This window comes from Rhinolophus sinicus, linkage group LG02 (assembly GCF_036562045.2).
Source record: "Rhinolophus sinicus isolate RSC01 linkage group LG02, ASM3656204v1, whole genome shotgun sequence".
In the NCBI taxonomy this organism is placed as follows: Eukaryota; Metazoa; Chordata; class Mammalia; order Chiroptera; family Rhinolophidae; genus Rhinolophus; species Rhinolophus sinicus.
In genome coordinates, this window is record NC_133752.1 from 145193180 (window position 1) to 145204980 (window position 11801).

General features: G+C 50.2%; 1 protein-coding gene across 1 annotated transcript; it reads left to right on the top strand.

Moving 5' to 3' along the window:
- The first annotated feature begins 300 nt into the window (after positions 1–300).
- On the top strand, positions 301–8693 carry LOC141570084 (bromodomain adjacent to zinc finger domain protein 2A-like). Its single transcript, XM_074325557.1, is given in 21 exon segments — positions 301–450; positions 770–835; positions 1014–1190; positions 1316–1570; positions 1949–2163; positions 2470–2544; positions 2749–2769; positions 2771–2918; positions 3439–3498; positions 3692–3836; positions 4358–5016; positions 5176–5398; positions 5517–5672; positions 5782–5933; positions 6126–6415; positions 6507–6559; positions 6562–6638; positions 6752–6898; positions 7302–7525; positions 7639–7782; positions 7861–8693. Coding segments are annotated over 21 exon segments (3525 nt in total). The 5' UTR covers positions 301–378; the 3' UTR covers positions 8027–8693.
- Positions 8694–11801: the final 3108 nt, after the last annotated feature.

An 11801-nucleotide genomic window follows, 5' to 3' on the forward strand; every position in this document is an offset into this window, starting at 1 on the left:
CATTACTAAATGTCCCTTCACGGGGCAAAATCACCCGTGGTTGGGAACCACTGTATTAGAGTATGGTGGGGTAAATCCAGAGATGTATAGAGTTGAGAAATATTCTTCATAACACTCACAATTACAGAGCTAAGACATAGTGGTATGATTTATTTACTATACAGCAAAATTTGCATTTGCTGTTTAGTACAGATAAACATTTGAAACCTCCCCCACAAAAAAGAAAAAAAACACTTCCAGATTTTGCAGGGAGTTGATTGGGAAGCCAGTTTTGTGACAAGCATGTATTGCTCTGGATGCCAGAGATTGATCTGCGTGCCTCACTCTTCCTTTTTCTTTCTCCCCTCAGAAACACTGAATGAGGAGGAAAAAGCAAAGATGAGTAAAATCAAGAAGAAGATGAAGCAGAAGGTACAACGTGGAGAGTGTCAGACTGCTATCCAAGGGCAGGTGAGGGAACATCAGAGATTGCACAGGGGGTTGACTTTTCTTCCAACCTGCTCTGTCTTGCCTTCCTTTGCCTGTGTCTGTGCCGCCCTCCATGTGGCAGCATACTTTCATTACCTGGAATTTGTGGGGGCTTGATTTAGAGAATTGGGCTTGTCCATGAATGATGTGGACCTCTCCAGGGTGAGAGAATTGATCCATTGCCAAACGCTTGTCCCATCTTTCACCTCTCCTCCCCAGCACCCTTATCTGTTTTGAACCCTAGTCCAAGCAGAGATGCTTTCAGAGTTTGAGGAGAAATGACTTCCCTTTTGATTTACAGGCCAGAAACAAGCGGAAACAAGAGACCAAAAGTTTAAAGCAGAAAGAAGCTAAGAAGAAATCCAAGGTAGGTACATGTACACACAAGTATAACTTTGAAGTCACCAAACTGATTATGCAAGACGTGTGAGTCGGTATTTTTTAGTCACGTTTCTGGCTCTGAGGTAGAGAGGATGGGTCCCAGGGAAGGACGGTGACTAGAATCTTTATGTCACTCTTGGTTCCTCTCTCCCTTGCATGGTTAGGCAGAGAAGGAGAAGGTAAAAATGAAGGAAAAGGAGGAGGTGGCCAAAGCCAAGCCAGCCTGTAAAGCAGATAAAACACTGGCCACACAGAGGCGCTTGGAGGAGCGCCAGAGGCAGCAGATGATCTTGGAGGAGATGAAGAAGCCCACAGAGGACATGTGTCTGACTGACCACCAGGTAGTGAGGGGAGAACAGGTCCTGGGTCCTGGAGGGACCAGTTGTGAAGACACTTCCATGAAAAGAAGAACCACCCAGGTACCCGATCTGTTTGACAGAACCTCCTACCACTTGTCTCCTTACAGCCTCTGCCCGACTTCTCCCGCATCCCTGGTCTGATCCTGCCTGGGGGGGCCTTCTCGGACTGCTTGACCGTTGTGGAGTTCCTGCACAGCTTCGGCAAGGTGCTAGGCTTTGACCCTGCCAGAGATGTGCCCAGCCTGGGGGTCCTCCAGGAGGGCCTCCTGTGTCAAGGCGACAGTTCAGGCGAGGTGCAGGACCTGCTTGTGCGGCTCCTGAGGGCGGCGCTCTGTGACCCCGGCCTCCCCTCCTACTGTCAGGTGAGCTCTTTTCCGAGGCCAGTCAGGCGGGCCTGGGCCCAGTGCTTTGTCTCAGTGTTGCTTTCCCTTTTAAGTTACACGCATGAAAAGGCCCTGCCTTAAAGTGATCAGGGCAAGTGAACAGAGATGTAGTTTCTGTTGTACTCCTATTTTTCCTTCTGTTTCTTTTTTTTTCCTGATCTCTCTCTGTATGTTTTGTTCATTTTCCTTTATTTTGCTCCTTTTCTCTAGCTCCTTTCTTTTGTCTTCACTTTGGCAACTTTTTGTTCTTTTCCTTTCTTAACCCCATAGTTCTCCTGTATTTTCCCATTCCAGATTCACACAACTTGAGTTGTTCCTCGTTCTCTCTTAACTTCCATTATATTCTCCTTCAAACAGTCCTTAAAGATCTTGGGGGAAAAGGTGTCGGAAATCCCACTGACAAGGGACAATGTGTCTGAGGTCCTGCGCTGCTTCCTCATGGCATATGGAGTGGAGCCAGTCCTGTGTGACAGCCTGCGCACCCAGCCTTTCCAGGCCCAGCCACCCCACCAGAAAGCTGCTGTCCTGGCCTTCCTTGTACACGAGCTCAACGGCTCCACCCTCATCATCAAGTGAGGGGCCGGGCTGGGGATGGTGCCTGTGTGCCTTGGTCAGAATGGGAGGGGAGGTGTTTAGCCATCCAGCGTCCTGGGTGATATGTGTCCACTGCCTGCCATGCTCTGGAGATGCTGGAGGGATTTGGGACGGAATCTTAGTGCCTTCCCTGGGAGGACCTACGCCTTCCTCTGCCATTCATTCAATCTGGGCTCTTGGCCGAAACTTCTGTTCAGCTATAGCCCCTTTACCCGTGAGCCTCCCTTCTTTTTTGTGTGTGCTGCCACTTCTATCTCAAAATCCCGTTCCCTATTCCCCTGCAGTGAGATTGACAAGACCCTGGAGAGTATGTCCAGCTACAGGAAAAACAAGTGGATTGTTGAAGGCCGGCTCCGGAGGTAGGAACAGGACAGAGAGTAGCACCGAGAAAGAGGAGAGAAGGGGGAAAGGGGGAAGCATTGCCAGGACTTGCCTGGAACTTGATGCTGTTGGTCCCTCTGGGGTTGGGACCTTACCCCAGGGCTCAGGATTGCTTAGATTCCAAGTGTTCCCTGTTGCAGCAGTCTCGCTTTCCTCACCAGTTCCTTAATCTCTGTTTCAAGACTGAAGACTGCTCTGGGCGAACTGGGCGCCTGAGGTAGAGACGCAGGGGCCCGAGGAAAGCTTGGGGCGGAGGCGCAGCTCGCGGATCATGGAGGAGACGAGCGGCATGGAGGAGGAGGAGGAGAGCGCGGCCGCTGTCCATGGCCGCAGGGGTCGAAGAGATGGAGAGGTACTAGCCCCCGACCAAGGAAAATGGGAGTGGGAAAATGGATTATAGTTGACTTTTGAATGACACAGGTTTAAACTGTGCAAGTCCGCTTATATATGCAGATAGTTTTCACTAAGTTTGCAGTTGGCCCTTCATATCCATGAGTTTCGTATCTGCGGATTCAACCAACTGTGGAGGATCAAAAAAACATATTTTCAATCCGCGGTTAGGAGTCCGCAGACGTGGAGGGCTGACTGTATGCATTGTTCTCCACCATTTTACATGAGGGACTTGAGCATCCACGGATTTTGATACCACAGGGGGTCCTAGAACTAATCCCCCGCAGCTATCAAGGGACAACTATAGTTTGGAGGGAGTCAGAAGTTATAAATATACATGGATTTTTGACTGCGCAGCGGTAGGGGAGGGAAGGGAGGGTGTTGGCGCCTCTAACCCCCTTGTTGTTCAAGGGTCAACTGAATTTCTCTTTCTTGAATCTGACAATTCATTTTCTCTTGGTGTCCACTTGTTTCTTCTCCAGGTTGATGTCACAGCATCTAGCATCCCAGAGCAAGAGCGCCAGATAGAAAAACTCAGCAAGGTATTGTGCTTCTAACCTCCCAGGAGCTGGAGATCTGGGCTGGGCGAGAATTGATCATGAGTCGGGCCCAGATAGTATCGCTTTTATAGGGGAGCTGAGAGCCATTGCCTTTCTCCCATATACTGGGTTAGGTCACCACTGTCACTCTGGAAATGTGTGTTTTATTCATCTTCCTTTTCCACTGCCTACCCAGCGTCAGCTCTTCTTTCGCAAAAAGCTGCTTCATTCATCCCAGATGCTTCGGGCAGTCTCCTTGGGACAGGACCGCTACACCGGCCGCTACTGGGTGTTGCCCTATTTGGCTGGTGTCTTTGTGGAAGGAACGGAGGGGAGCCTAGGTAGGTGTGTCGTGGAGCCTGAATTGAGAGCTGTCTAACAAAAGTTAAACAATTCCTTTTCCTCTGCCTAGTCAGCTTAGGCGTCTTTCATTTTACGAGAATCAGTATAGCATAGTGGTTAAGAGGACAGGCTCTGGAGTAAGACTGTCTACCTGCCTGCTGCCGTTTACCAGCTGTGTACTCAGTTTCTTCATTTGTAAAACGGAAGTAAGAATAGTATGTATATACTTCGTAGGGCTTTTGAGAGGATTAAAATGAGTGAACATCCTCAGAACAGTGCTTAAATGTACTTGGTTCTGAATAAATGTTAGCTTACAGTTCTGCTGCTGCTGCTGAATACTTGGGAGCACAGTCTTTCTTTCTCAGGCACTGTTCATTGGCATATAAGCTGTTCCAGTGGAATCTCAAAAGGGGGGATTGAGTCCAAGAGAAAAAGAAAGTGTATATCCTGCGTTTATACACCCTCTTTCGTTCTTCTTATGTATCAGTATATGTCTTAAGCTCTTTATTTCTCTTTACAGTTCCTGAGGATATGATAAAGCAGGAAACTGACTCCTTAAAAGTGGCAGCCCATCCAGCACTCAGCCCAGCCCCCTTTTCTCTGAAGAGGGAGTTAGTCGGCTCCAGCACCTCTGCCAGTACTCCGGCCCGGGCCCGAGGCCGACCTCGGAAAACTAAGCCTGGGTCTACGCAACTTAAGCATCTTAAATCCCCTGTCAGCGGCCAGGCTTCAGACCAGCCCCAAACCCAGCTTCAGCCCGAGATTCAGCCCCATCCTCAGCTTCAGGCTAATGCTCTGCCCCAGCCCCAGCTTCAGTCCCACCCGCAGGCCCATAATGGGTTCCTGGAGCCAGAAGGCTCCCTTTTGTCTCTGGGTCAGAGCCAGCATGACCTCAGCCAGTCAGCCTTCCTGTCTTGGCTGAGCCAGACTCAGAGCCACGGCTCCCTGCTGAGCAGCTCGGTCCTCACACCTGATAGCAGCCCTGGAAAACTGGACCCAACCCCGTCACAGCCCCCGGAGGAGCCAGAGCCTGAAGAGGCAGAATCCAACCCTAATTCTCAAGCCCCCTGGTTTAACTTCTCAGCCCAGATGCCCTGCAATGCTGCCCCTACACCACCCCCTGCAGTTTCTGAGGACCAGCCCACCCCCTCCCCTCAGCTGCTTGTCTCCTCCAAGCCAGTAAGTAGCCAGAATTAGTGGTATACACTTGCCTTCATCTTGCCACGGCTCCATTGCCTGGCTGTGTGCTGTTGCTAAAATTGGGGGAAGGGATGGGGAGCCACTAGGGTCCTCTAAACATAAACCCCCTCATCCCCTTATGTTTCATCTCCTGTGCAGGTGAATAGGCCCAATGCTGCCAACCCCTGTTCTCCAGTGCAGCTCTCTTCTACCCCCTTGCCTGGGATGGCCCCTAAGAGGCGAGCAGGAGACCCTGGTGAAACACCACAGACGCCCACAGGGCTGGCACAGCCAAAACGGAGAGGGAGACCCCCCAGTAAGTTCTTCAAACAGATGGAGCAGCGTTACCTAACCCAGCTGACAGCCCAGCCTGTCCCCGCTGGTGAGTGACCTTGGGGTAGAATTGGGGTAAGAGTACAGGTAGGAGTGGCATCAGATGTGGGCCATGTGATTTATAGCTGGTTCCTACCCCACCCCACATACATAAACTCTGTTCACAGACATGTGCTCGGGTTGGTGGTGGATCCGAGATCCTGAGACACTGGACGCCACACTCAAAGCGCTGCACCCCCGAGGCATCCGTGAGAAGGCGCTTCACAAACACCTAAATAAGCACAGGGACTTCTTACAGGAAGTCTGCCTACGGCCATCAACTGGTAAGATAGATTCTTCGAGCTGGCCTGAGCTGAGGAGCCCAGGGTACACACTGAGCTGCTCCTGTGGACGATGGCCTGATGGGCCTTTGCTTCTGCTTTGTGTTCTCAGACCCCATCTTTGAGCCCAGTCAGCTACCTGCTTTTCAAGAAGGAATTATGAGCTGGTCCCCCAAAGAGAAGACATATGAGACAGACCTAGCTGTGCTTCAGTGGGTAGAAGATCTGGAACAGCGGGTTATCCTGTCTGATCTGCAGATCCGGGTACACTGGGGCTGGCACGTAGAGGGTGGTTGAAAGGAGGGTGTTAATCTCTTTTACGCTGTTAGGAGAAACCTTGGATCCGAGAGCCCTCCTTCACAAATGACCTCCCATGACCTTAATGGGTCATATTTTTTTCTGTTGCTTAATTTTCTTCCTTTACTATGAGTAGTTTTATTCCTCTCTCACCTGCAGGGCTGGACATGTCCTGGCCCAGATTCGATTCGTGAAGACTTGGCTTACTGTGAGCATCTACCCGACTCCCAGGAGGATATCACCTGGAGAGGTCGAGGCAGGGAAGGACTGGCCCCCCAGCGTATAACGACCAACCCTCTGGACCTGGCTGTGATGCGACTGGCCGCCCTGGAGCAGAATGTGGAGCGGCGGTACCTCCAGGAGCCCCTCTGGCCAGCCCATGAGGTTGTGCTGGAGAAGGCGCTGCTCAGCATGCCCAACAGTGCCCCCCAGTGCCCCGCCACGGAGATGTGAGTGAGCCCTCATTCTCCGTCTTGGGAAGAAGGGATAAGTTCAGTGGATCCTGCTCCTCATCCAAAGATCACCACTTTCTCCCTCCAGATCCTATGAGATCACCCCTCGTATTCGGGTCTGGCGCCCAGGCAGCTGGCGGTGCGGAGTGCAGCCCATGTGTGCTTGTGTCTGAGCCAGCTGGAGAGGTCCATTGCCTGGGAGAAGTCCGTCAACAAAGTGGTAAGGAAGAGACGGGACAGCCTGGGAGGCTGCGCAGCCAGCAGCCAGCTGGGGGGGTGGGCTCACTGGCAACAGGCTTGAGGGCTTACCTTGCCTCCATGACCTTGGTCCAGACCTGTCTAGTCTGCCGGAAGGGTGACAACGATGAGTTTCTTCTGCTTTGTGATGGGTGTGACCGTGGCTGCCACATATACTGCCATCGGCCCAAGATGGAGGCTGTTCCAGAAGGAGATTGGTTCTGTGCTGTCTGTTTGGCCCAGGTAAGGCTTCTGTTCTCTCATTCCCACTTCTAAGCAGAAGTCAGAGATTTTCTTTCTCATTCCATTTACCACCCATCCTACAAAGAGCGCTGCTTACCATGCCTTCAGTCTCTCCTTGGAAAGAGCTCTGGACTAGGTGCTAGCAGACCTGGGTTGCTAAGTTGTCCTTTGGACAAGTCACTTACATTCTGTAGCCTCACTTGCTTTCCTGGCTAAAACGGGAGTGGGTATCATTTCCCTTTATCTGTCTTACTGGGTTTTGTGAATAAATTCACATACTGACTTCCGCGAGGACATACTTTGAAGCCTTCTCAGTCTCACTCCGACACTGAGGGATTGCAGGGAACGGAGGGCAAGCAGAGGCGTCGCCAGGTGTTGCTGATCTCACCTGTTTCCTCAGCAGGTAGAGGGAGAATTCACTCAGAAGCCTGGTTTCCCCAAACGAGGCCAGAAGCGAAAAAGTAGTTACGTACTGAACTTCCCAGAGGCTGATGGCCGCCGACGCCGGGTACTGTCGAGGGTCCGAGAAAGCCCAGCAGTGCCACGGTACTCAGAAGGAGGGCTGTCCCCCTCAAAGCGGCGCCGATTCTCCATGCGGAACCACCACAGTGACCTCACATTTTGCGAGTGAGTTGAGTGAATTCTGGGGACGACTGGCTCTACCTTTATCAGAGCAGAAGGCTGGGAGGGATCAGTGTATGTTTCGTGAAATGCAGCCATTACTGTCCCTCTAATGGTAGGATTATCTTGATGGAGATGGAATCCCATGATGCAGCCTGGCCTTTTCTGGAGCCTGTGAACCCACGTTTGGTGAGTGGTTACCGGCGCATCATCAAAAACCCTATGGATTTTTCCACCATGCGGGAGCGGCTGCTGCGAGGAGGGTAAGTGGCCAGCAGCTCCCCGGCTCCTCTGAGGGCTCTCACTCCTGCGTGCTCACGCTCAGCCTTCGCCCTGCCCAGGTACACCAGCTCAGAGGAGTTCGCGGCGGATGCGCTCCTGGTCTTTGACAACTGCCAGACCTTCAACGAGGATGACTCAGAAGTGGGCAAGGCCGGGCACATCATGCGCCGCTTCTTCGAGAGCCGCTGGGAAGAGTTTTATCAGGGAAAACAGGCCAATCTGTGAGGCAAGGGAGGTGGAGTCACCTGTGTCTCCGCCCGCCCTCCAAACAAAACCCTGCCATTCGCACCTGCTGATGCTGCCCTGGGTCCAGACTCAAGTCAGATACAGCCCTGATTTTTGACCCTACCCTTGGCAGCACCCTACATCCTCTTATCCCTGCACCCCTTTCTCCCTTTCCTCCTCTTGCTCCTCAGATAAGAGGAGTAGAGATGAGGTCCTTCTGGACTGAAAGCCAAAAAAGAAAGAAAAAACTTATTTTCCTTTCTGTTTTATTTCCTAATTGAAAATGAGCAGGAGGAAAGAAGTCCCTACTTCCTCCCCCAGCTTCTTCCCTGTACGCGCCCCAGCATTCTGGGGCTATTTAACAATAGCAATAGTTCTAGTGAATGTGTGAAACCGAGAAACACTCTGTACTGTGCGTGGACCCGCAGTGACGGCCAGTAAAGTGGACTTAACTCCCAAGTGTGTCGAGCCGGACACCGGGCCCTGAACATGCTGCTTCCATGTTCAGTCCCTCCCCTGCTTCTCTCTTTCTCTCAATTTTTCATCTTTCCTCCTCCCCGCTTTCAGATTTTCTGTCATCCAATAATGTAAAACTATCGTGTACGGGTTCCTTCATTTTCTCTTCCCCAAAATCTTTTATCCCTTCAAAGGAAAAAAAAAGTTCAGAGGTCCCTGTTTTTCTGTCTTCATCTTCTGCCAATAGCTGTCCCCTCTGTAATGTTGGAAAGTCCTCACATGCTGAGTTTCTAGCCTTTTCTGAAACTCAGTAGCTGGGGAGAGGACAGGGAGGCCCCCTGGACCTGGGCCTTCCGGTCTCCTTCCCCCACCTCTTACCCCAACCTCCTCTTGGAAACTCCTCAGGGACAACTACTGCTGAGTTTGGGCAAACCCCAAGGTGGAGGCCGGGTAGCAATCGACTGGCCTGAGAGAGACAGAGACAGAGAGAGGGGTGTGCGTGTGTGCGTGTGTGTTTGTGTGAGAGAGAGGATACTGTGATTGTGCCCCTGTGTTGTTTGATGGCATCCATTCAGTTTCCCCAAGTATCTTTTTTTCCTCAGCTTTCCCATTGTTTTAAACCATCACCTTTTTGTCTTTGGGAAACCACAGGAACAGTTTTTCTGGGTACAAGGCTGTGTCTCTCTCTCCCCAGTCACTTCTGTTCCAGCCTCTTTTAAACTGTGCAATCTTTCAGCAGGAACTCCCTCTCTTTTCAGTAGCTTTGAGTCTTAAGCTTTTGCAGGGAGAGGGATAGAACTGGATCTTTTCCTAATCCCATGAACTTCTGTGGGTTTAGTTGTGCTTTCCTTCCCTTGTCTACTTCATACCCCGGGACCCCTTCCCCAGCAGCAGAGACCCTGGAGCACGAGAGTAGGGAGGAGGGGTTCTGGGTCCACCACTGCCCTCCATGTGACTATGCCCAAGTTGAGCCCCAACATGTGAGAGGAAAGCTGCTAACTCCCAGCTATAGCCATGGGTCCCCGGCCCCCTGCTTTCCTGCTCAGCAGAGCCCCTCCCATCAGAGATTACGGGTACTTGCACTGGGGAGGTGGCTGCTGGCTGGCCCAAGCAGAGCTGACGCACCCAAGATATGTTCCGCTGGTGGGGGAGGGGTGCCAGGTGAGGTAGAGCATTCCTTGAACTTCTTGGCAGCACTGAATAGCCACTGAAGGGGGCAGTGTAGGTCCAGGGGCAGCCCCTTTCTTATTTCTTTATGCCCCTTCTCCCCCATAGCCTATTTCTAAAGTCGCCTTTTCTGTCAGATAAACCTCAAAACTCTTAATTTTATTTGAGATTTTTTTTTTTTGCTTTTAAATAAGGTGGATTGAAGAATATTTGAATTGACTTTATATTATGCATAAATATTTAATCTAAATGTGTTGTAACAAACTTTGTGATAGTCAGATATTTGGAACTGTTATAGTTGGGAGCTACTTTTTCCCCATGGCACTTTTCCCCTGGTATAAAACATACTAGATTAATTTTATTATTGGAGGCAAGGTAGATGGGGTAGTGAAATCTCAGCTATTCCTACCTTGTGTTCCTCTCCCAGCTCCATCTCTTTCCCTAGGGACCAGGCACTCTTAAGGTAGGGTGGAGCCCTAGCCTCAGTTGGAAGAAGTCGGGGCCGAAGGCAGGGGTGGGGTAGGCATTGATCAAAGGGGCCATTTCTCACTTTTCTTTCCTCATCTTCACTGCCCCTTGAGCTAGGTGGATTTTCTCTTCTTGACAAATAAGAATATTTGGTAGGGAAGGCAGGTTAAAAAATGAAAAACAAACCACCCCTGCCCCTGTGTTTCCCCTCCCCCATCAGTCTGGTAACAGGAAGAAACCACCACACCATCGACACCAACAAGTTTTCATGTTCCTTTTACAACAAAAGGGACTTGACTTTTTATATAACCAAATGTGGTGTTTTAGTGACTTTTTGATAATGTACAGTTTTTTGTGAATTTAAATTTATTTCTTTCTATATTTTTAGGACCAATCTCATTTTTAATAAGGTTAAAAAAAGGAAAAAAAGTCTAGAGAAAACTCCTGTTTTTGCCATGTGATGTTCCACAAGTGCAGCTGTAGAAAAGTGCTTGTCAGTTGAATAAAAACCACATTTGATAGAGATTTAATAGACTCTGTGTATTTATCTTCCCTTCAACATAGGTTCTCACACTTGCCTGAGGGGAAGACTGGATATTAGGGTGAGTATCAGTGGTTTGGGTAAGAGGTAGCAGGCCGGAGGAAATGCCCTTAATCTTCCAAGGTCGATCCTTAAACCTCCAAACTTGGCGTTTCTTGTGCAAGAGGCATCAAGAGCAGAATTTCTGCTCATGTAATTGGTCTTGGTGCCCCTGGACGAGGTGCTGGAGCAAAGTGGGATTCCTCGTGCCCAGTTCCCGCCTCGTGAGACATGGCTTTGGCTTCCTAAGCTGCCACCTGTTTTCCCGTAGTAGCAACTACGGGCCCCTCACCAAATTCCCAGCTTCCACCCATGGATAAGACACCAGGAGGTAAAGGTTTGTGTTTTATTTCAAAACAAAAGTTGAAATAAGACAAAATTAAGCTCTACCAAATTGTAGTGAAGAAACAGAATACCAACGGGTCAAAAAAGAAGCCAGAAGGATGGCACTGGCATAGACATGGGAAGAGTATAAAACTAGAAGCTTCTGGGTAAAGAAAAAATGTACAAAATGTGTTGGAATATAAATTGAATTTTTTTCCTCCAAGGTGATAAGTGCATGAGACCATTCACCACCCAAAAAGTAACGTGTTGTGGGACAGGGACACCCGTAATGGGGTGAGGACTTGCTTTACTCGGGCTGGGGAATCCTACCAGCCTCCAGGTTGGACATTTTGTTTTAATGAACCCTCTAAACTAACTGGAATAAGATGGATAAGGAACACCTGCTTTTCCAGCCCCATAAAATCACGCGCCCTCTCTGGTGCGCTCACCTTCTCAGCTACACGGTAGCCGCTGGCCAACTCCTCCTCTTACGTTACTCTGCCCCAACGTTGGTGTCCCTGAGGGGGGCGCCCAAGAGTTAATGTCCTAGGCCGTCAGTACACGGCCTGTCCCCCGGGCCTACCGTAGCAAGACCTAACTGAGGAGTTCACACTATTCTAGGGTGATTTATGAGCTAAAAATCCCAAAGAAGGCATTCCAGGAACAGAAATAACCAAAAGAGTTTTTGTACTTGGTGAACGCTTTTTGGCCCCCAGCTTCCTGATCCTCGGGAAGGGGAGGGCAGATTAAAGGAAAGCTGTAAACCAGGTGCTTGTGCCC